General features: G+C 39.8%; 1 protein-coding gene across 5 annotated transcripts in view; it reads left to right on the top strand.

Annotated features, from left to right (window-relative positions):
* The window catches only part of LOC112570006 (protein numb-like), a 38,124-nt gene that overhangs the window by 9,529 nt on the left and 7,489 nt on the right, over positions 1–21,106 (top strand). For 2 of the 5 annotated variants that reach the window (XM_025248158.1, XM_025248163.1), the window contains exons 2-8: positions 9,217–9,376; positions 9,838–9,912; positions 14,251–14,325; positions 15,586–15,732; positions 19,262–19,451; positions 19,750–19,974; positions 20,844–21,101. In XM_025248158.1, the coding sequence (XP_025103943.1) occupies positions 9,217–9,376; positions 9,838–9,912; positions 14,251–14,325; positions 15,586–15,732; positions 19,262–19,451; positions 19,750–19,974; positions 20,844–21,101 (1,130 nt within the window). Of the gene's footprint in view, positions 1–3,176; positions 3,316–6,914; positions 7,639–9,216; positions 9,377–9,837; positions 9,913–14,250; positions 14,326–15,585; positions 15,733–19,261; positions 19,452–19,749; positions 19,975–20,843; positions 21,102–21,106 lie in introns of those variants that run through there. The other 3 variants (XM_025248162.1, XM_025248160.1, XM_025248159.1) reach the window with 3 other exon arrangements.

The raw sequence follows: 21,106 nt of genomic DNA, 5'->3' as shown, positions 1-21,106 counted from the left end.
TGCATTATTCTGCGCACTAAATGTAATTATACGGGTCACAATTCAAGCAAGCAATTTTTTTTTCTCCCCCAAGAGCAAAGATGAAAAATTTTGCTAGGACGGAAACGGTGTACGTAAGTGACAAACGGGAGTCGGGGACAGCGATGCACATGTCGATCGATCCCGTGTGCATGCACATACGCGAGCACTCAGGCACGCGCGGTGAGCAGGGAAGGTGACCGCATAAAATCTTTTCCGCATCAACATAAACGGCCTACGGAAGCACTTCACACCAAATGCGTTGTCGGGTTCTTGACATCCACTTATTATACGAAGGGAAGCCACTTGTAGTCCATCTCTGGAGTGGCGGCCCCTTGTACTCGGCTTGTCACGATGGCGCTACTGATTGTCTTTATTACAAGCGAAGTTTGACGTTGACGAAAATAGACGACGTCAGAAAACTTATTTATTGTTGATATTATTGACATTCCACTCTCTTTGGCTCTGCTCGTGCCTTCGAAACTATGCACGTGTGTAATTAACTGGCGCACGCATGATTTCTGCGCAAGCTGCACAAAACTTGTATAAGATAATTTCAATAACCCTGTTGTAACAATGTGTGCGTGTACGTTCGTGTATGTGAGTGTGTGACAGACAGGACATAAACAGGAATCGTGGATCCTGGATGAAATCTCATTTCGGACCATGTTTCAGTTCTACTTGTCTAGAGTAGTAAGGGAAAGGTGTGGTCAGTCCTGTTCCTCGGTTGCGTTTCCTTGTTCCAAGGATGCCTTCTCAGAATGTGAGAGAGAAGTTGTATTCCACTTTAACTGCTTTTTCGGTCTCTGCAGATTTCAACTTCTCTTGTCGAAGTGACACGATGGACTTAGTTCATCACTGCTTCCCGCACCAGAAAACATTTTCTGGGTCAGCCGAAAAATTCGCCCTTTTCTTCGGATATTGCACACTATCGTGGATTCCAACCTAGGATTTTCAGGTAAACAGCTTAAACAGCTGCATCCGAACACGGGAAAGAGAATGCAACATAGAAATAAAAACAAAATTATAATAACCCCCCAAAAAAACCCATAGCTAAAAGCTGGCTCGTTGGTCACACATTAAGGGAGACAAAAACTTAACCAAAAATGTATTTTCTTTTTTTTTACTGACATGTCGATATGGAAGACAAACATTATATCGAATTCAGCTGACGGATCAAGCGGATAAATCGGGGGCCATAAGATGAAATAAAAGATAAATGTTTCTACTCACGATTTCGGCTTCGGAGCCAGTTATATAATATGTGTTGTGTAATAATTTATTTACTGAGCATGTGATTTTTGTCCCCTGCTGATTAGTGTTTTGTTCGTGTAAAATTATTAAAAATTTATGAGATCGTTAAATGGGATGAGGTTCAGTGGTTAGCATGATGGTTGGGGATATGGAAGCAAACTCTTGCATTCCAGCTAAGACTGGGACAAGAACTTAATTTATTCTTCTGATTAACTTTTTAAATCCCGTTTCGCCTAATCTGCCCGTTGGTTTCTCTCTTTCCCCATCCACCTCACGCTTGCACTGGTGACATAATCACAGAGGTGAGGCCTCTGTGCTGATTGCCTAGAAAGGACACCCATTACAAACCTACTTGTTTGTTTGTTTTCTTTGCTCGCAAAAGACGCTTCTTAACCAACCACAGTCCCCAACCGCTACACTCCCACATGATCGATCAGTCCACGCTTTTCGTGAGGCTCATTACGATACAGTCTGCTTTAGGGGCTGCATAGTCTTGTGGTGCGTGCGGTCGTCTGTAATGTAGAAGGTCGTTGGTTCGAGGCCACTCGGGCCAGAAAAACTACCCTCCTCCATCTACCCTGAAACTGTGTGTGTGTGTGTGTGGGGGGGGGGGGGAGAGATTTGTCGGCATTTTTATTCTATCATAAAGTATTTTTAACTGAAGAGAACATAAACACATTATTATGAATCAACGCACTGTCAACTGAGGCATGAGAATGTTAATTTAGAATTAACCTGGTCCCAGTTTGTTTGCCTCCCACGCAATAGCTCGAAATAAACCACCAGTTTTGTTGCATTCCGAAAGTTTTGGCTGCATGTGATTCTGGGGCAGAATCTGTGTTAGCGTTTGTGCATTTTATTAGCCTATCCCTTTTCCTTCTTATTCCTCGACACCGTCCTCAATATAAATAGACGATAACCACCAGTGTTAGGTGGCGACTGCCTAAAGCACCGTGCCTGAAGGGGTCCATGCGCCTGGTGGGATGGTACATCGGGAGATGGAGATAATCCGTAGTTCTCACGGTGCATTCCCTAGAATTACATACACTTTCTGTTGACCGCGTTTTGTATTATTATTCAGAAGCGGTTCCACTATTTACAATATTACAACACTATGTCATTTATTACCCTGCCATGTTATCCCAGTTTGGAAAGGCCCCACAATTCTATTTACCCAAAGGCCCCCCATCCCACTGATGATAACACAGCTTTAAACTTTAATGTAGTAATTCAAAGTATTTTATGTAGCACCAAGAGTAATAAAGAACCAAGTTATTATTGTGTGATCTATAAAACACCATCTCTCTCTCTCTGAACACCACTACCATAACCAGAAGTGACCCAGAAACCATTAAGATTGCCACCTATCAAATACCTGTTGCGTCACTAAGGCAGCTTTTATCTCATGTAATTTCAGTTCACAGGCCCGATGTGGTTCTTCCCTAACTGCAGCATGAGTCACCTGACGCCTCTCTCTCTCTTCAGGGGAAAATGTGAGATGAAGTATAGCCACTACCTTTACCACTCTTTAGCAGTGCTCACACATTTACACCCGTAACAGAACAATTCCCACTAGTAAGAGATACGTATCTGGCGGATACGCACCTTGTGTGGGATATACTGTCGTCTTGGGAAGCACCATTGATCGCCGCCCGAGACTTCAAACGGTCGGCAGGCATATGTTGCTCATCAAGGTGTTGCACATGCGCAGTTCACCATCGCGGGGTACTTGGCGGAGAGACGAGCCAGCGAGTGTGAGAGACGGAAGGAGACATAATCTGGCCACCGTATTGCGTTCCATTGCCACTCCTTGTCAGCTGGACGTATTATTCGGGATTATAGTGTACATATTTGGAAAGGACCACGGTTTCAAGCCAGTCTGATTAACTGGGGTGCGCTGATGCCGGGCCGCAAACAAGCGTGTACGGCAGGCAGAGAGGGGAAAATGACAGAATGACAGCGACCCATTTATAACCGATGGGGCCAGTCTGTTCCAGGAAAATCAAAGTGTTAGACTGGATCCATTTGTAATTTTGTTACAAGGTATGTACTAATGTTGGTTGATGTTATTATATTATGTAAATATGTGCAAAGATGAAGGTGGAGTCCTTCGGCTAAGCGGAGTGATACAGACTCAAACATGGCTGACAAGTAGCATTGAATTATTCTCTGTTACTCGTAATTTCGGTGAGTACATTTATACTGTGCTGCATCGAGAGAACGGGGTATATCAGATAAGCATTACCATGCCAAGTGGTTCTTGTATTAAAATGCTAGCTGTAACGGTTTCGTTTGTAACTAGCTTGATAGCGCAGTTTTACTATTTGCACCAATAGAAGCATTATACACATTTCACTGGAATGCCAGCACTGACAGACTCCACAGAGTGGGCGCAGTAAGCAGTGAAGTACACAAAATTAAAACTTGAGTATTTTCAAAAGAATGTATCATATCTGTAAATAAACAACAGTTTTGTTCCTTAGAAATTAACAGCAAAATATAATCGATCATTCCTGATATGTTTTAGTTAATACTGCATAGAATTTGTGAATTAAGTGGCAAGGACATTCCAGATGAAGTGTTGGTTCATTCCAGATGAATTGTTGGTGTTCCTCATCTTCATTATTGATATTTATACACCCAGCGTGATGTAGGCATTTTAAAGATCCTTATTCTGGACTGGTTATAATTTTCAGTCATGTTTTGATGATGTAGTGTACTATGCTGTCATCTTTTGTCTTCTGGTTCTGCAACTATGCAGAGTTAGGATGAAGGCATTTAGCTTTAACATATTTCTAGTCCATTTTGTAATAACAACATAGACAAGTTGTGTAAAATAAATTCCATCTTTTAATATCAAATTATCCTGTCATAAGAGAATATAACAAATGAAATATTTTACATTTGTTGAAGTTAAAATAACTTTTCCATGTGTTAAATACAACTTTGCAAAGATATAAGAATAGCTTTAGATTTTGTTAGCAGTCGTGGTTTTAAAAAAAATTAAATTAATGTATTAAAAATACAAGAGCTGTGGCATGATTTCTCACACAAATGTCTTTATGGGTGTTGGTGGGTTTGCCAGAACTGTAACTCTTGTAGAATTCATTATTAAAGGAGATTCTTTTATACCAAACCTACTGACCACATTGAGTTATCTGATTTTCCACAGGTAGCAATAAATATAATGTAAAAAAAAAAAAAATTCTATTAAATAGTGCATTGCTCTGTTAAAATTACAGTTCCCCACTGCTTCTTCATCAACAAATTTCTTGCATTTTTTTTCTAGTTAACCTATATTTTGTTTGTACCATAGCACTGCATAATAGCAAGGACATCTAAGTTAACCATGTTCTGTATTTCATTTTAGATCTTATGCACATATGTTGTAAGTTAAATAAAAATCATTTTTTAGGATTAGTGAATCTATTTTAAAATTCATCAAAAAATATATTCTCAGGTCTAGCTAAAGCAACAGTAATAACTTTTTTTCAAAAAAGATAAATTGACGAGATTTTATATAACATACAGAAATAAGTTGTATTAAACATATGTTGAAAAAACAAAGATTCATAAATCTCAGTAGATTGCAGAATTGGCCAGTATAGAAGACTTAGAAGAACAGTGCCTCAAATCACTGTTTTGCTAAGGCTAATAGTCACATACATGCCACTTTTTTTTTTTTTTTAGTTCTCCTTTGAAGTTAAGGCTTCAAAATGACTGTGATATCTAAATGTTTATGGCCCTTAAAAGATATATCTGCTTCATGCTTCATCTTCAAAGGATTGTCATATACAGTTTTTCGTGGCAAAACAATTATCATCATTATAAGGTTGATGAACAATTTGCATAAGCCATGTGTTCCAGTAGGACTTTCATAATTTTCAAAATTTGCTTTACACGAACAATTTAAAATGAACAGTTGTAAGGGTTATGTTTTGCCAACTCTTGATTCAGTTTTAGTTTTTTCCTAAGTTTTATCTTCTCTTCTTGTTCCTTTATGCCCCCAGTGGAGCATAGGGCCGCTAAGTTTTATCTTCATGCTGGGTGTTAATTTGTCATTTTGGTAATCAAGAAAGCACAATTTCTGTTCTGAGTATACAATCTGCTATGAGTTGGTTGATAAACTTGCATCATTAATAAGATGCTTGTAAACTATTTTTGGCACATCATTTTAAGTACAGGGTAAATATTAAAACATAAAGATCCAAAGCTCTCAGTACGAGAACAGAGGTAAACCGACAAAAGTAGGCTACCACTTTTTCTAGAGCATGTTTTCTGTTAACCTCACTGCTGATGTATTACCAGAAATAGCTTGCAATTGCGAACATCTATAATGGGAATAATTGAGGCACAGTGAAAAAAGTGACAGTCAAAAAAAAAGCTTAAGTGTAAATGATTGTGTTATACATGTCTCTCATTGGCAATAGCTAGGCCCAACAGGGCATCACATTAACAAAAAAAAAAAAAATTACATCAGAATTTAATAAATGTGGTTCAAGTTCTAAATTTAGATGTTCCCTGCAGTTAGCAACTGAACTGCTAACACCACAGAAGCATTGCATAGCATACATGTTTAGTTTTAATAACATACCCATTTCCTCTCTTGAAAATTTCAAAGCACAACTTTAAGAACTTCCACAGTCGACCTTTGCTGTAGGAACTTGCACACAAAATTCCCCAACTGTGAACTCCGCACAAACGCTGTGTATCTAACTGTAGATTTGTATTGTCTTTCTCTCTCTGGGAGAGTCACAACCTCCTCCATCGAGCACATTCTGCCGTCGACCCTTCTCGTGGTTACTTGCGCGCAGGGAGGAGGTGGGGTGGGGCTTAGGACCAGGGCAAATGGCTGTGCAGTGTGATTGTGCAGGCCTCCTCCAGCGAACAATACGCTCTCTTGATTAATCGCGGGGTATTCAATTGCACGTGGAGATAAAACTGGCGTTGCCTAGGCACAGCTGTACAAAAGCTCTGCGTAAAGAATGGAAAGGCCAGGGTTGGTTGACTGTGGCATGCAAGGAATGTGGTCTCATTGATATGCAAGTTGAAGCGAGGTAGGTGAGGAGATGGGCCGTAGGTAACCCAAGCTGTTGACTAGCGCACGAGGACTTGGGTGGGACACGACGTGCGCGCGGAGGACAAGCGTGTAGCTGCTGGAGGGCGGAGCACAGACCCTCCTTGTGTCTCTTGTACTCTTCACGCGACACGTATGAGCCGCGCGTGGATGCTTGATGGATGTCATCAGTTTTGACTGTATACATAGATATTTTTTAACCAGAACTGAGACTGCGACACATGCACAGACGCACGCACGGCGACGTGAGTGTAAACTGAGCACGTAGCTTCACGCTGTGTTACGTGTTTTGCCGTGAGTAGGGGGGCATCAGGCCTCGAGTATCTGCAAGGTGTGGAGCAGTGGCAGTCTCGCTTTTTTTTCTCCTCCACATCACTGGTGGCGGCTGTGACCTGCATAAGTACAGCCTGTAGTAGTTAGTACCTTGTGCTGCGACTGTGACCTGGCGTGCCAGCCATCTGTGTTTGTCCTTTCCTCTCTCCTTCCATCCCAGGCGTAGACAGCGGGTGCAAGCCCGTGACTTTGAAGCCTCCTCACCTGCAAGCGACGCCGCCTGAGCGCTTCCATATCCACGTCGTTAATGAAGACGAAGACAGATTCCACGATGCCGTGCGGATGTTATCTGTCCCAGATTATCACGAACCTGAGAGCTGCTTCTCCTGTAGGCGTGTGGTGTCGTGCGTTTGCGTGGCTGTGACCAGCCAGCGTGACGAGAGCTGGCAAGGACCGAGACAGACTGACAAAAGGTAGAGGCCGTTGCGCGACACCTGTCAGATTTTGCAGGCCTGAGAGATTCCCTTGACTAGGAAAGGGCACTTGCCGGGCAAATAATCGCCCGTGTTTGCTGTGCTGGCCGCGCCATGTTGGCCAAGTTGCCTTTCCTACCTTCTAACAACTGTTTGACTTCATTCACTGTGTCGGAGGCGAGGCCGAGTAACCCGAAAACATCTGTCATGTAGGGTGCCGATGGTGTTTGAAGTGGCATTTTTCTGTGGTTGTGCTTACTGAGGCATAACATAATTTGCGTTCAGGGGACTGTCTGCGCACTTGTTTGTCGCATTCGGCAAATTGATTTACGACTTTGCACACAAGTTTTCTAGTGGGATACAGTGAGGTGACAGTGCACACTCCACGGAATTAATCCTTGGTGTTGGACCAAGCCAGCCGCTGTTTCCATTCGGGAAAGCTTGTGAATTGATTCCTCCAAAGAGGGCTGCACCAGCCACACCTTGGAGAGGACAGAGGCCATCCGAGATGGAGAGGGAAGGGTCCGAGATGGAGCGGAGAGGGTGAGTGTGACATTTGCTGCCATGGATTTAGGAAAAGTGCAAATAGCAGTAGTCATGGAGAATTGCCGCCGCAGGCCATTTCTGGATGAGTCATTAATATACCTGTGTCTCACGCATGAGCAGTTGCTTTCGAAAACTGTGTGCCACCACATGGTTCTGATGAACAGGTCACAATAAGCATGAATAATCACACTGTGGGGTTCTGATTACTTGATGATATTGCATGGCATTACCGAGTCGTGGTTGTCTCACTGAAAACTGTGGGATTTTAAGAAAGGTAGAATCTTGAAACTTGTAAGCAAACAAGATGCAAATATAATGTGATAGCATTCTTGATTGCAGGTTGAGGAAAAATTAATAAAGGTTATGCTTAGAAGGTAAAATGGGATTCAGCAAGATCAAGCTGTCATTGATAAGAATATCTCAGAGGTTGCATATGAAAAAGACAAGACTTTATATGGCTTGAAAAGGACAATTAAAAATTTAGCCTGCTAGTTGAGTAAATTGATTACCTCCTGCTATTTTTTTTTTTAGGAGAGACGAATCAGGCATTTAACAGAGATATATGGTGTGTGTATTGGTGATGGTGTGAGGGGGAGTAATAGGGTAATTGTCTGTCTAGAGGATTCATTGCAGCATGGACATAGCTGAAGGTGGCGGAAGAGTTTAAACAGCTATGCTCAGGTTTTGCTGTCAGTTATCAGTCTAAATCTCTCAGATAGTTCACTTCAACTGGTTTGTGCCATACAAATTTCACTTTGCTTGCAACCACATGGCTGTACACATGACCAGTTAACTGTCTATATGCTTTACTCATGCTCTTCATTTGTGCTGTAGACAGTTCTTTGTATATAATCATGCTTTGGCTATGGGAATACTACACTTGGGAGGGTTTGTATACAAGCAATAGATTGCATATTAACAATGTGGAAAGGGATACTATAAACACTACTTTGCAGTGCTCTTTGTAATGGAAGAACCTTGCAGTTTTGTGAGGTTCCAGCATGAAAAATGCCTGAGGTAATGATTACCCCAGCCAGACGCTAAAAGTGTAGACATTATTTTTCTTAATTCTTGATGTATCGGTGGTAATGGCTTTGGTCTATTTTTTGTGGTTGGGGGAGAAGGCAAGGAATGAGGAGTGGAGAAGACATCAAAAAACACTTTAAATAACATTTAGGTATCAGAGATAGATTACATCATTAACAAGAAAAAAGCTTGCATAGATGACTGTCATTGTTATTTGTCATTTAACTACATTTGTTAACAAGGGACAAACCTTTTAAACCAACTCTTATTCCAACAATATTTATTTGACAAAGGAGTCGATAATAAAATGTGGCCAGCAAGATTGGATTATTTTTACGTTTACAGTCAGAATATAAGATATTTTGCAAGCAGCAGATTTTGTGTAAATTTATGCACTTAGAAATGCATAGGGTGCCATAAAATTGATATTCTTTTGTTTACAGTTATGCAACAAGTTGAAGTTAGCAATCACAAACTGTACCATTGTAATGTTGAACATTATTTGTTTTTGGCATTTTATCTAATTTCTGTTGTTTGTGTACATTGCAGAAGCAAGAGATTTCCTAAATACAGGAGTATCATGCAAAGCCTGAAGCGCCGGCTGAGCTTCCGCAAGAAAAAAGATCATGTTCCTGAATGTTCCAAACCACATCAGTGGCAAGAAGATGAAAAGAAAGTCCGTGAAGGTACCTGCAGCTTCCAAGTTCGAGTGAGTAGATTTACCTTCCCACTGTTACTGGCATTATTTTAGTGAGTAAGAAAAGAAAGTAGTTAAAAAAAAAAAACTATGCTCCTCAAGCAAGGGTAATTGTTATGGAAAGGAGAGGAAGAAAAAATTTTTCCTATATACAAAACGTGCAGGTATTTTTTCTTTCCGATTTTAAGACATTGCTTCTGTCTACCTATATGCAGAAGCTATTGTCTGTTCGGATCTGAAAAAATATCTGGAAAATGTGAATGTTTCTCTCATCAGCTCATATGTATTGAATTGTTAACCAAAAGACATGGAGTTCAATTTTAATGAAAAATATAGTATACTTTGTTATTTAAGTTTGAACATATAAGTACCGACAGACAGCTAATTCTAAAAAGAAGGTGATCATGTTTTGTGAAATTATAAATTATGATGTATGTTCTCAAGTTGCTGAAGTCGTGATTTACAATTTGCAGTACTTGGGCTGCACAGAGGTGTTTGACTCGCGTGGCATGCAGGTGTGCGAAGATGCTGTCAAAGCCCTCAAAGCTGTAAGTAACATTGTTTCACAAGACTTTACAAGTATTCACTGTTGTGTTGGAGGGTGATGGTATGCTGGAGTTATATGACTAGCTGTCTGCCTTGTTCCTCAAAACTTCCTGAGCATTTGGAAGGGTGGATGCAAACTAACCTTTGACTATCCATGTTTCTCTGGGCATAGGTTGAATTGTGTGAGTGCATTCTGTGTAAAAGTGCCTGTTTGAGGCTTTTCTCCCTTTCTGATTTGAGGACACTTTTATGTATGGAAACGAAATGAAAAGCGTTCATATGTAGCAGTGTCTATGTTTACTTTTTCATATCTGGTTGATGTAAAGAGCTTATTTGTTGTGAAAAGACAGAAATCCAACAGGCAAATCAGCTTGTAGCATAGATTTAAAAGAGCTATAAAGTCAGAAGCATCTTTTTCTTTTAACTTTAATGCGGAGAGTAATAAAAAGGACCTGAAAATAGGTCACGAGGCAAAAAAAATTATTTACACAATATGTACAAAGTACTAAACAAGGAAATAATAGAATATACACTGGACTCCAAGTGGACACAATGCCAGGGTTACTGTTTTCAACACACTTCAATTGCCACAAAGTCTGAAATCACTCATTTCATAAGATTAAATGAAATCCAGGATTAAGAAAGTGTGTGATATGGAGCAGTACACAGTGCATTTTCTTTGGGACAGTCATGTGAAGCTAGTTGTGTAAAGGAGAAAAGAACAATGATAATGAACCCTTTGGGTTTAGTCTTGTAAAGTTTATTGTATGCTACATTGGTCTTAAAGGTCTTACATAAATGGGCCTTCTTAACTGATCACATCTACCAAGTCTTGTAATAGTCACAGAAGAAAAAGCATTACTGCACTTCTTGAAACGTCAGGCCTTTTTTTCCTTTTTTTTTTTGCTAGTGACTTCAATCTGTGTAGACTTTTAATATGTGTCAGTACTTACTACCTAATATGTACCTCAAGCCTCCCCAGCAGAGGTCCGGTGGCGCAACGGTTAGCGCTGTTAGCGCCTGTCACCAATACAGTGACTGCCCTGAGTTCATTTCTCGTGATCTTCCCTCTGCACGTGGCATCTGTTTACAGGGCTGGCTGCTTGCCGTAATATAGCTTAGCTGCTGACACGGCGTAAAACACCAATTAGCTTTGGAAAAAAGGCTCTTAAAGACTCCTAACCATCATGCTCAACAGATGCTTTTCCTAGGTGTGCATTCCACATGTTGAATGGGAGATTTTCTTCTTATATTTCAGTTTTTCAGATGAACACAAGCTTTCACAACATTTGTTGCTAGCCAAGAGATCAGATTTTAAAAACTGTCGCAGTTTTGCAGCCCATTTAAAAACAAAATAAAAAACAGCAGCAGATGGAAAAGGAGAAATTGTTCACTAGTTCAATAGATTGTTTTTCATCAGTTTTATGAAGTGAAGGAATGTAGCAGATGACATACAAGAAGTTGTGCACTAGTTAAACTTGCTGTGTTATGAAGTGAAGGAATGAAGCAGAGGAAGTACAACAGCATTAGTTAAAAAATGCTATTTAATATGAAGTTTTATGAAGTAGAGCAATGTGACAGATGTAGGGCAGTTATTATTTGAGATAAAAAGAAGAAACATCTAAGAAAATCAAGGAATTATCACTGATAATATCAGGATACAGATTTTTTTTTTTTTACTGTGTTTTTGGCTGTAATTTTTTTTTTGTTTATGAGCTTTTAAAATACTTTTTGGTTTGTTAACAATTAGTGAAGAAAGGTAAGAGTTTGCACCCAGGATTTTATAGGTCCCTGCTTACTGTTAAGTTTTAAAGTTTTGCTACTATATATATCAATCATAGTTCATCTCACCTCTGCATTAACACATTTTTTTGGTAGCAATTTACAAATTATTAGAGTGCTGCTGTCTTGCTTCATTTTGAAAATTTTTTATTTAGCAGAAAAATATTAAACTGTGATATACTGTTGCTCATTTTCATTTTCTCCAACTATTTAGTGAACCACAAGCAGCTGCCATGGCCATTCACATAAGTGTTTGTGGCAGAGACTGTCGCATTGTTGCACACAGTAGTCAGGAGAAGAACAAAACTGCATTCTTCCTGCTAACATTTGTGCACAGTCTTTGGCAAAGAGAACTTGAAAGAACCAGCCATGGGACAGGGAGTGAATTTAGGGCACTGAGAGAAATGAGACTCTTCTGGAATTCATGACTATTTTTAGAATGTTAATGGTTCTTTTATGACTAGTTTATGTCTTGGTCTCAAAGACTTTTGTGGTTTCACCTGTCCTTGCTTTGATAAAAAAAAATCTGTTTGACATCACATTTACAAACTAAAATAATGAGATTGTGATGTTTATTTTCTGTGAGGCGCCTAAAGCATCATACCTTGGCTTGGATTTCGACCAGTAATGCATGCTGGATTCAAGTTTAGACCATAAAGACAAGAGCCAGTGCTACAGTTTATATTTTAAAGGAAAGAACAATTAGTGGCAGGAATAAACAGAGCTGCTGTACACACAACGCTTTAGAGGTAAAGGCCCATCAGCAAGGAGATGCTGAAGAAGTAGAGAAGCTTTCAGTGTCTAATGCTTCACAAGCTGGCAGAGTTGGAGACTACATTTACAAGACAGACTACACCTGCTTCCCAAAACTGATTAATGAAGGCTGAAGAGAAGCACAAAGAATCCATAAAGAGAAGATACTAGGACATTTGTGGGAGCAGACACCTGCCACAGTGAAAGTGCTTCAAGCTCCTGTCCTACTTGAAAACTTGGGCAAGAAATAGGAGAGAAAGAAAAAAGGGCTGAAAGGAGTGGGAAGAGAAGTTCACACAGAGGAATATTTGTCAAAGAGACTTTGTTGATTTACGTACTGTGTTCTGCATGGAGATTAAGGGATGTAAACATGAACTCAATTTTGAAGTTGGTGCAGTCAAAAGCGCTCCTGAACTAACAATGAACCCTGTCAGTATGAATAGGCCTATCAAGAGGATACAAAATCTGAATGGATTTTGGAAGAATGGGACATCTGGTTGGTGGAGGTTGTAGGCTATTATTAAAGCATCCTTATTTTCGGTTTTAAAGTTTATTTTTATTCTTCTCTACTCTGCTATTGCATGTTGAGAAATGGCAGGCTCTCGGTTTCAGAATGCAAGGAATATGTTTAGACAGTCTTATTGTGCAGGAAATAATGAACCAGGGATGGGAGGGGCATCTGTGAAGAAGAGGTAGGCTGAGTAGTGAAGCCCTCGGGGCTGCTCTTAATCTAAAACTTAGGCCAACATTTGCTGTGAAAAGACTTAATGGAAACATCCCATAAAATGGTTCGCATTTAATGCTGCTGCAGGCTGTAAGCAGTGAAGAATAGCATTGATGTGAAAGGATGAAGTGGTGTTAAAAGTTAATGCATGAAAACTACGAATTGACAGGAAAAAGAACTATTATTGGCACATAATATTAAAAAAAAGTCTTGCTAGATGAGAGTGGACGTAAGGTTGTGTTCTGATGGGATGTACGTGTGTATAGCACACAGGGATATGTATGTGTGTGAGAGTCTGCATGTATGTGCGTGTGCAATTAGCAGTTAGCAACTTGCTTTGAATGCATGGCAGATTTTGGAAATTCATTTCTTTTAGTGGGTGGACAGGTGCACCAGGATTGTGGCATCAGCAGTTGAGCAGACTCGGGGTAGACTCTAGTCCCTAACTACCTTTCCTAAAAATTATAAAACTTGGTAGGTAAAAATAAGTGCACTTATAAAAATTACGGACTGGTGGAAACCCGACATATATGGTAAGCTCAGTGATATATCCCCATTCCTTATGGTTGGAATAGTGAAACAATGGACTGGTTTTTAAGTTTTGTTGTCCAGGGGTTGAGTTAAGTATAAACTGGTGGTTAATGCACTTGAATTTAAAGGTCACTGGTTTGAGGCATTCTCTTGCCTTCGACCGCGAAACTTCCCCTTGGTATCTGATTTATCAGATAATATCTAGCAAAATGGGCTGGGTTGGTCTTTACCGTTCACATGCCCTGCCCTAGGCAGACCATTTATAGTAAATCCCTATGGTCATTAGGCTGTGGGTTTTTTTTACCTCTAAGGGTTACAGTTAAGGCACATAATGAGGACAGTAATAATAATGAAACTGAAACAGTGTTTAAGCTTGTGTCAGGAATGGGTATATCAGTTTTTACACAGTCTTGTAAAATCTGAAACTGTTGAAGTAGCTTTGTATGTGTACGCAAACTTAAAGAGGAAGAGAGATCTAGGAAAAGGCATTGCTGACTAAGCAGTTTGTGGATGTTGTAACCATATTTTTCTATGCTCTTCTGTTTTTCAGGGCAAGGGGAAGTACCAGAGAGCTGTGCTTTATGTCTCCGGAGATGCCTTGCGAGTGGTGGATGAAATTAGCAAGGTTAGGAAAACACTAGCCTAGTTTGTTTAGTTTTCTCCTTGAACGGCAGAATGCCAGCTGTTTAACTCACTTTAGGAGTTCTCATTGATTTTATATATATATAGCAACATTTTCTGCTGTATTCTTGTGTTATTTAAAATTATTTAAACCAGTCTTTCCTTTTTTTTAAAAAAAAGTTTCTGCTATGTACAGCACCAGAACTGTTCATGGTTTCTTTGTTTAGTGTCAGTACTGTCAGTCATTTGTGCCTTGAATGGTACCCCTTGTTGATGACTTTACTGTTCTTAGTGTATTTGCCTGCTATCAGATCAATATTGCCTTTCACTGATGGAAATGAAAGTGTAATGGTTGCAGATTGTTTTATACATGATGTTCTCAAAAGAGATATCGAACAGCACAGGCGGGGACACTAAATGAATGCCTTCTGTTGTGTGGAAAAAAGCTCCCATTTGGTTATCCAGCGATACTGCACTTGTTAATCTCATATCCCAGTGGTGCCCAACCTTTTGTCACTTGAGGGACGCACTGGACATAATATAAAATCTTGCGGGCCAGAACATGGCGGTTTTGCCAGAATAATGATGTTAAAAATGAAGTTATATTGTGTCTGGTTAAAATGAGTGGGCTGCATGAGGCACCTTCGCAGGCCGTAGTTTGAGCACACCTGTCATATACAGTCTTACACAAGTTATCAAAGAACTGTCAATATTGAGTTATCCACAGAAATAGGAATTGATAGGCAGTTAAGATATGTTTGAGAAGAATCTTGACTGTCATGCACTGGCTACTGTCTAAAGTAGCATTGACGTGAAGCCGACTACCTTCTGAGCTGCAGAGAAGCAGCTTTTACACAATAAAACAGGAGCAGGTCTAGTGTTAAGGATGAAGTCTGACCATGTTGTATTTTTGATACCTTTACCATCTTTTGGAATGGTGATGCCCACTACCCAAATTTCTTGTATTTCTTGTGGTCCTTTTCTCAGCTTTAACTGTATTCAGAGAAGTTTTTAACTCTTGAACTTTATATAATTAGTTAACTCCAGTCTCAGTTTTTTTTAAACAGTTTTTTTTTTATGTGTGATGTAGTGACTGTTGCATGTATTTGAGAGCTACATTTTGATTCTTTATTCAGAATCCTTTTCCTGAACTGGTTTAGTTTTTTTGTGACCGTTGTCCCTCTGTCCAAAAATGCTTTTATCCAGTTACAAAAAAATGCATATGTGGATATTTGTTTATAGTCCTTAAAAATACCTGTTTCAGAGCATGATTGTGGACCAAACTATTGAAAAGGTGTCTTTCTGTGCACCTGACCGGAACCATGAAAAGGGTTTTGCCTACATTTGTCGAGATGGGACAACACGACGATGGATGTGTCATGGCTTTCTAGCTGTCAGAGAGTCCGTGAGTGTCAGTATCAATATTTTTTACCTTTGCTGTTTGTCTGGCTGGTAAATCTCTGTGGTGTTTTTTTCTGCCATGGTGTTGTGACCGTTCTGCTGTGTGGGCTGATCGGCTGACCTCTCAACTTTCTCTGGCATTTTTGAGGCATCATCAACAATAATCTCTGATGGTATGTGTAAGAGGGTAAGGTTAACAGAAGAGTGTAGGAGTATTTCATATCGTGCCTAAAGTGGGACTTATTTTTTGACTGATGCTTTGGCCATATGCTTTTTTTTTAATGTGCTGGTTTGGGTTTTTTTTTTGTTCAACGTGCATCCATGTAACAACAGTGTCGAACTTTGTTCAAATTTATTGCTTGTTTTAAAACGGTTTCTTTTATTCATATGCATTATTGTGGTTTCACCGTTTACTTTTGACCCTGTCTCACCCCTCCTCCCATGCGTGCATGTCTGTTGATATATACTAATGTGTGATGTTTGCATCATATTGTGCTGGACCATCATCTAAAATAAATTAGGTAGGGGAGGCAGTTTCTTTTTTTTTTTTTTGGTGTAATAGCATTTTAATTATTTTTGCACAAAGCTAGAACACTAGTGCTTATTGAAGTTAATTTGGTAATTTTAGTTATTTTTAAGCCTCAGAGTGGCTGGATTTCTGGCCCATCACATCCCCTTGTTCACACAATTTTTCTTGGTATAAAAGCATGAGATATTGGTTAGTTGGATAAGATGTAATGTGTTGGCGCAGGTTAACATCTCTTTATCAGACTTACAAGATTGATTATACGAATGTTGTTTGTTGTTGCTCATTTGTTTAGTAGGAGAATGATGATAAGATTTTGCAAATGGTAGTGAACAAAGAGTGTAATGCAGTTAGTAATAGTAATAGAGCAGATAAAACACAAAGGTGCTTCATGGAGACACAAGCAGTCTTTTTTCAGTCAAGATTTATAAAAACACCTTATATGTGAAATTACATCTGTAGGTGGACAGGTCACACAAAATATAGTAGTGTTTCCCAAATCAGTTGTGTGCAGACAGTTGTTTCTTGAGTGAAGAGCATAGGTTGTTTCTTTGACATTTCAGCCTGAGGCTTCAGTATTGTAATGGATTACATATGTGCTGCATGAATAAGGGTCTATTTATCAATGTATAGGCCGTGTTTTGCCTCTTCGACAGACCTTATACATCTTCCTCTCTAATGTCCTTTCACAAAAATACCAAATTGAGGGGGCGGGGGATTGGTGCTTTATGTCGAGATAGCAGCTAAGGCTGTATTACAAGGCAGCCAGTAACAGATGCCACATGTACAGAAAGAACAGTGTGCCCAAGACAAGAGCTGAACTCAGGACAGCCAACCTTCACTGTACTGGTGACAGGCGCTAACTGTTGTACCAGGGGATTGCCCATCAAATACTGGTGGGAGGGGGGCAGGAAGGGGAGGTGGCGTTCCAGGTGTGGTGGGAGGGAAGACCAGTCTTGCAGGGAAGGATTAGAGTTGGATGAGGTATGTTGGGTATGTGGCAAGCCAGGGCATAAAGCAGTATTTACACTGCACTGTGATTAAGGCCGTCTATGGAGTATAAGAAGGTAAACAGCATAAGTGCTTACAGCTTGTTTGTACCAACTGCATACATATTCATTAATCATTGATAGGTAAGGGACAGGACCTTGTGCAGGAGTGGACAAAAGCATAAAAGCGCTATGCTGTTCATCATCTCAGTAGTTGAAAAAAAAACCAAACTGGAATGCCTTATGGGGATTTAAGAAAAGAGGGAGAAGTGTGGAATGGAAAGTACAGAAAGGAGGAACCCAGTGTCAGCACAATTCTAGCTGTCATCATGGTTGTGTGTTTACATTTAGTGGTAAGATACAGTTTAAATATACTATACACATGTAAACACCTTCAACCATGAAAAACAGCATTAGAGAATATGAGAATAAAGTCTCTCTCACCCGCCCACCCAACTACACTAAATCACAAGGGAAAGATATGCGTGAATTTGAGAACACTATATCTTCATCTATCAGGCTGTGCTTTGTGCTTTCTTCTCCAATGCTAATTGTTATGTAGAAATGTAAGGACATTTGATCCTTGTCAGTGCTATTAGGGGAGAAGGGAGAAGTCAAGCAGACTCTTCAGCGTTAACACTTTCTGTAGCATTATACGTACATTAATACACAGATGGTGGTGATGATGAAATGGTAGAAAGAAGGTAAGGAGTATCATTGCCCATTAGCTTTAGTGGCTGTAATGATAGTGAATATGAGTGGTTCATAATGTCATGGGAGGTGGCATGTGTAGGTTGAAGCCCAAACCTTTCTTTCTGCTTCTCTGCCTGCCCTGGTAGATCAGGTACCCTTTTCTTCGAAGCAGTTGCTCAGAAGTGCACTAACCACAAAGCCACATAATAATGTGTGGGAGTTTCCATGGCCTGGTGGGTAGTGAGTAGGCCACAAAACTAGTCACCTTCTCCACTCACACACACTAGCCAAAAGTCTCGTATACTACTAATGGATGGGGTTTCCATAGCCTGATGGTTACTGCAGTTGACTATGGATCAAAAGTTGCTTGTTTTGAAGGCTACACAGGGTTGCCCATTTGCTGGCAGCTGTCTACAGAAGGTGCTGGTGTAAGTCACAATGGTCGTAGGACTAAAATGTCCACCAGCTGACAAGGAGGGAGGACCGGCCTTGAACTTTGGTTTTTCTTGGCAAGAAATGCCATGTGAATATTTCTAGCATTATGGCTAGTTGTATCAGCAAGTTGATTGTTACTGTCAACTCCTATTGTCATTTTACACTAAAATAGAGCATCTACTCAGCTTTCAGCGAGAGGGATATTGTTTAAAAAAAAATCTGATAGATGTTTTCTTCTTTGCAAGAGCCATTTAGGAATAAATATGTGCAGATGAAGGGTAAGGAATAAATGCACAACTGACAAAAGTAATTTGATCGTGGTTTTGCTGGTTTGTATGGTCATTATCCGACTTAACCCTACATATTTAACAGTTGGTATATGGTTTGTAGGGTTTTTGTCCCCCATGTATATTGGAGTGTGTGATTATAATCTGACTAGTTCAGTTATCATCTAGACTCCTACTTGGTGTTCAAACATTTTCATTAAAAATATTTTGATAACTTTAGTCATTAACAACTATTGTTTAACCACAAGATAAATAGCTAGTTTATCTGTATGAGCAGATGTCCGAAAATCTATCATCATTAGATGAAAATTTCTGAAAGTTAAGTTATCCTGTTGAAACTGCAATTTTTCCAGATTTTTTCTTTTTTCTCCAATCAATGGAGATATCCCATAGACTGCTGTGAAAAGCAATTTGATTAATTTTATTTGGATCACTAGATCTTTCAGGCTCTTGACTTCAGTTAGTATTAGGTAGAACACATGAGTAAAATGAACTAAAGTCATTCATAATTTACTTTTTGTCATCGGTTTAGTAGTACACTTTGTTTCTATATTGTTGTCATGTTAGAAATATGTAAGCTTATTTTTCTTGTTTTTGATTTTATGGCAGGGAGAACGGCTTAGCCATGCAGTGGGATGTGCTTTCGCCATTTGTTTAGAGAAAAAGCAAAAACGTGATAAGGAAACAGGAGTCACAGTCACCTACAGCCAGGACCGCACAAGTTTCACTCGTACTGGCTCATTCCGGCAGACCACACTCACAGAGCGTATTGTGGACCCACAGAGTGCAATAGTTGCAGGTATGCTAGCCATTGATTAAGTTGTGCATGACAGTGTTTGCGAAAATTGTCATATTAATAAAGACAAATCACTTTAAAAGTATTTCATTTTTCTCCACTTGGAAGAATGAAAGCAAAAATGTCTTGAGTCTTGCAGAAAAAACAGCAGCATGGAAAAAGTTTTGGGGCAATGTTAAAACAGAAACATAATTGTGAATGGGGCTTTTGAAGGCAGTGGAAGTGATGTTTTGGGGAGGGTGGGATGTGATTGCATTCATTATTCAGCATTGGAAGGTTATGTTTTTGTTTTTATTTCAAGTTGAGCCAGTCCCCGTTCGAAAGATAGAAAACCCATACGCTGTGCAGCGTCCCCATGCTTCGATGACGGCCTTGCAACGACAAGGCTCTTTTCGGGGCTTTGAGAAACTTCAAGAAACGTCATCTCCTTTTAAACGGACGCTGTCGTTGCGGATCAATGACTTACCATCAACATTGCAGCGGCAGAATGCTGTTCTAGATTCCCCAACTCAGAATGGAAATGGAGGTAAGCATGGGCTTTTAAATTGTGGCTTTTGCTTTGAAAACATGAGACATTTCAGAAGGCACTCAAACCCCTGTAAGGCTTTGGTCTTGTTATCAAGTGATGCCACTAAGCAGCCCTCAGTTCATCTTTAGGCTTGACCATCAGCAACTCACTGTTTTTAAACATGTTATTTCTGTGTACAGAAGTGTGGTTAGACTTCTCACTTTACTGTTCTTCGCAGGCTTGCCTGTATATATGTAGAACCAGATAGCCAAAAACGTGTATAAATGTTTAATGCACTGAGATCGTTTAGCGCTTGTGTGGCTGACACAGTTAACTTTCTAGAATACAGCTAGTGCAGAAAGTATAGAAGAGAAGAAAATACAGCCTCCTATAAAGAATTTATTTGCCCTTTCTCCCTTTATCAGTTAAAGCATCCAGTCAAATGTTTTATTTGAAAGAAGTAGAAAATTAAGCTGTTGGGCGACATCAGTGTGTGCTATAAGAGGCTAACAAAGTAAGATTTGAAAATTCTGATGCTGGCTTTTAATTAAATACGTGAATATTAGAAATTTTTTCCAAATTTCATGTTTTTTGAGCCATTTTTTCAAACTTTACCATCGCAGATTTTGGATCTGTTCACCTGCGCTCTTTCAGCTAGATGTAGAAAACAAGGAAAAAGATTCATGAAGAATGTAGCAGTAAAAAAAACAACCCACTTTGTGGCAATACTTTATATATATAGTATCTTAAATTAGAGTGTTTGAATTCAATCATCTTTCAACTGAACCATGTAAAATATTTGTGTCCTCAAGTAGGATATTGGGGTTTCGTTTGACCTGAAGGCTTAGCCTATGTGTACACTCCATCATAATAAGTTGACTGTGCAGCCATAGGAGAAACGATCCATGAAGTATCCCCGGAGCATGAGGATTCCATTGCCCAGATGTGCCAGCAGCTTACGCAGGGCTTAACAGCCATGTCTTCAGACGATTCCTCTGGACAGTTTGGAAGGCCAGGAGCAGGTGGACCAGCTCAAAGCAATGTGGCAGCACCTCACCTAGTTCACCAAGCCTCACTACCAGCTTCAGGAATACTAGCTCACCAGGCTGCTCTCATGCGCCAACACACCTCACCGGCCTCACAAAGTTAG

Source organism: Pomacea canaliculata, linkage group LG8 (genome assembly GCF_003073045.1).
Source record: "Pomacea canaliculata isolate SZHN2017 linkage group LG8, ASM307304v1, whole genome shotgun sequence".
NCBI lineage: Eukaryota > Metazoa > Mollusca > Gastropoda > Architaenioglossa > Ampullariidae > Pomacea > Pomacea canaliculata.
Note: the sequence above shows the minus strand (reverse complement) of the source record. Positions and strands in the feature narration are given on the sequence as shown.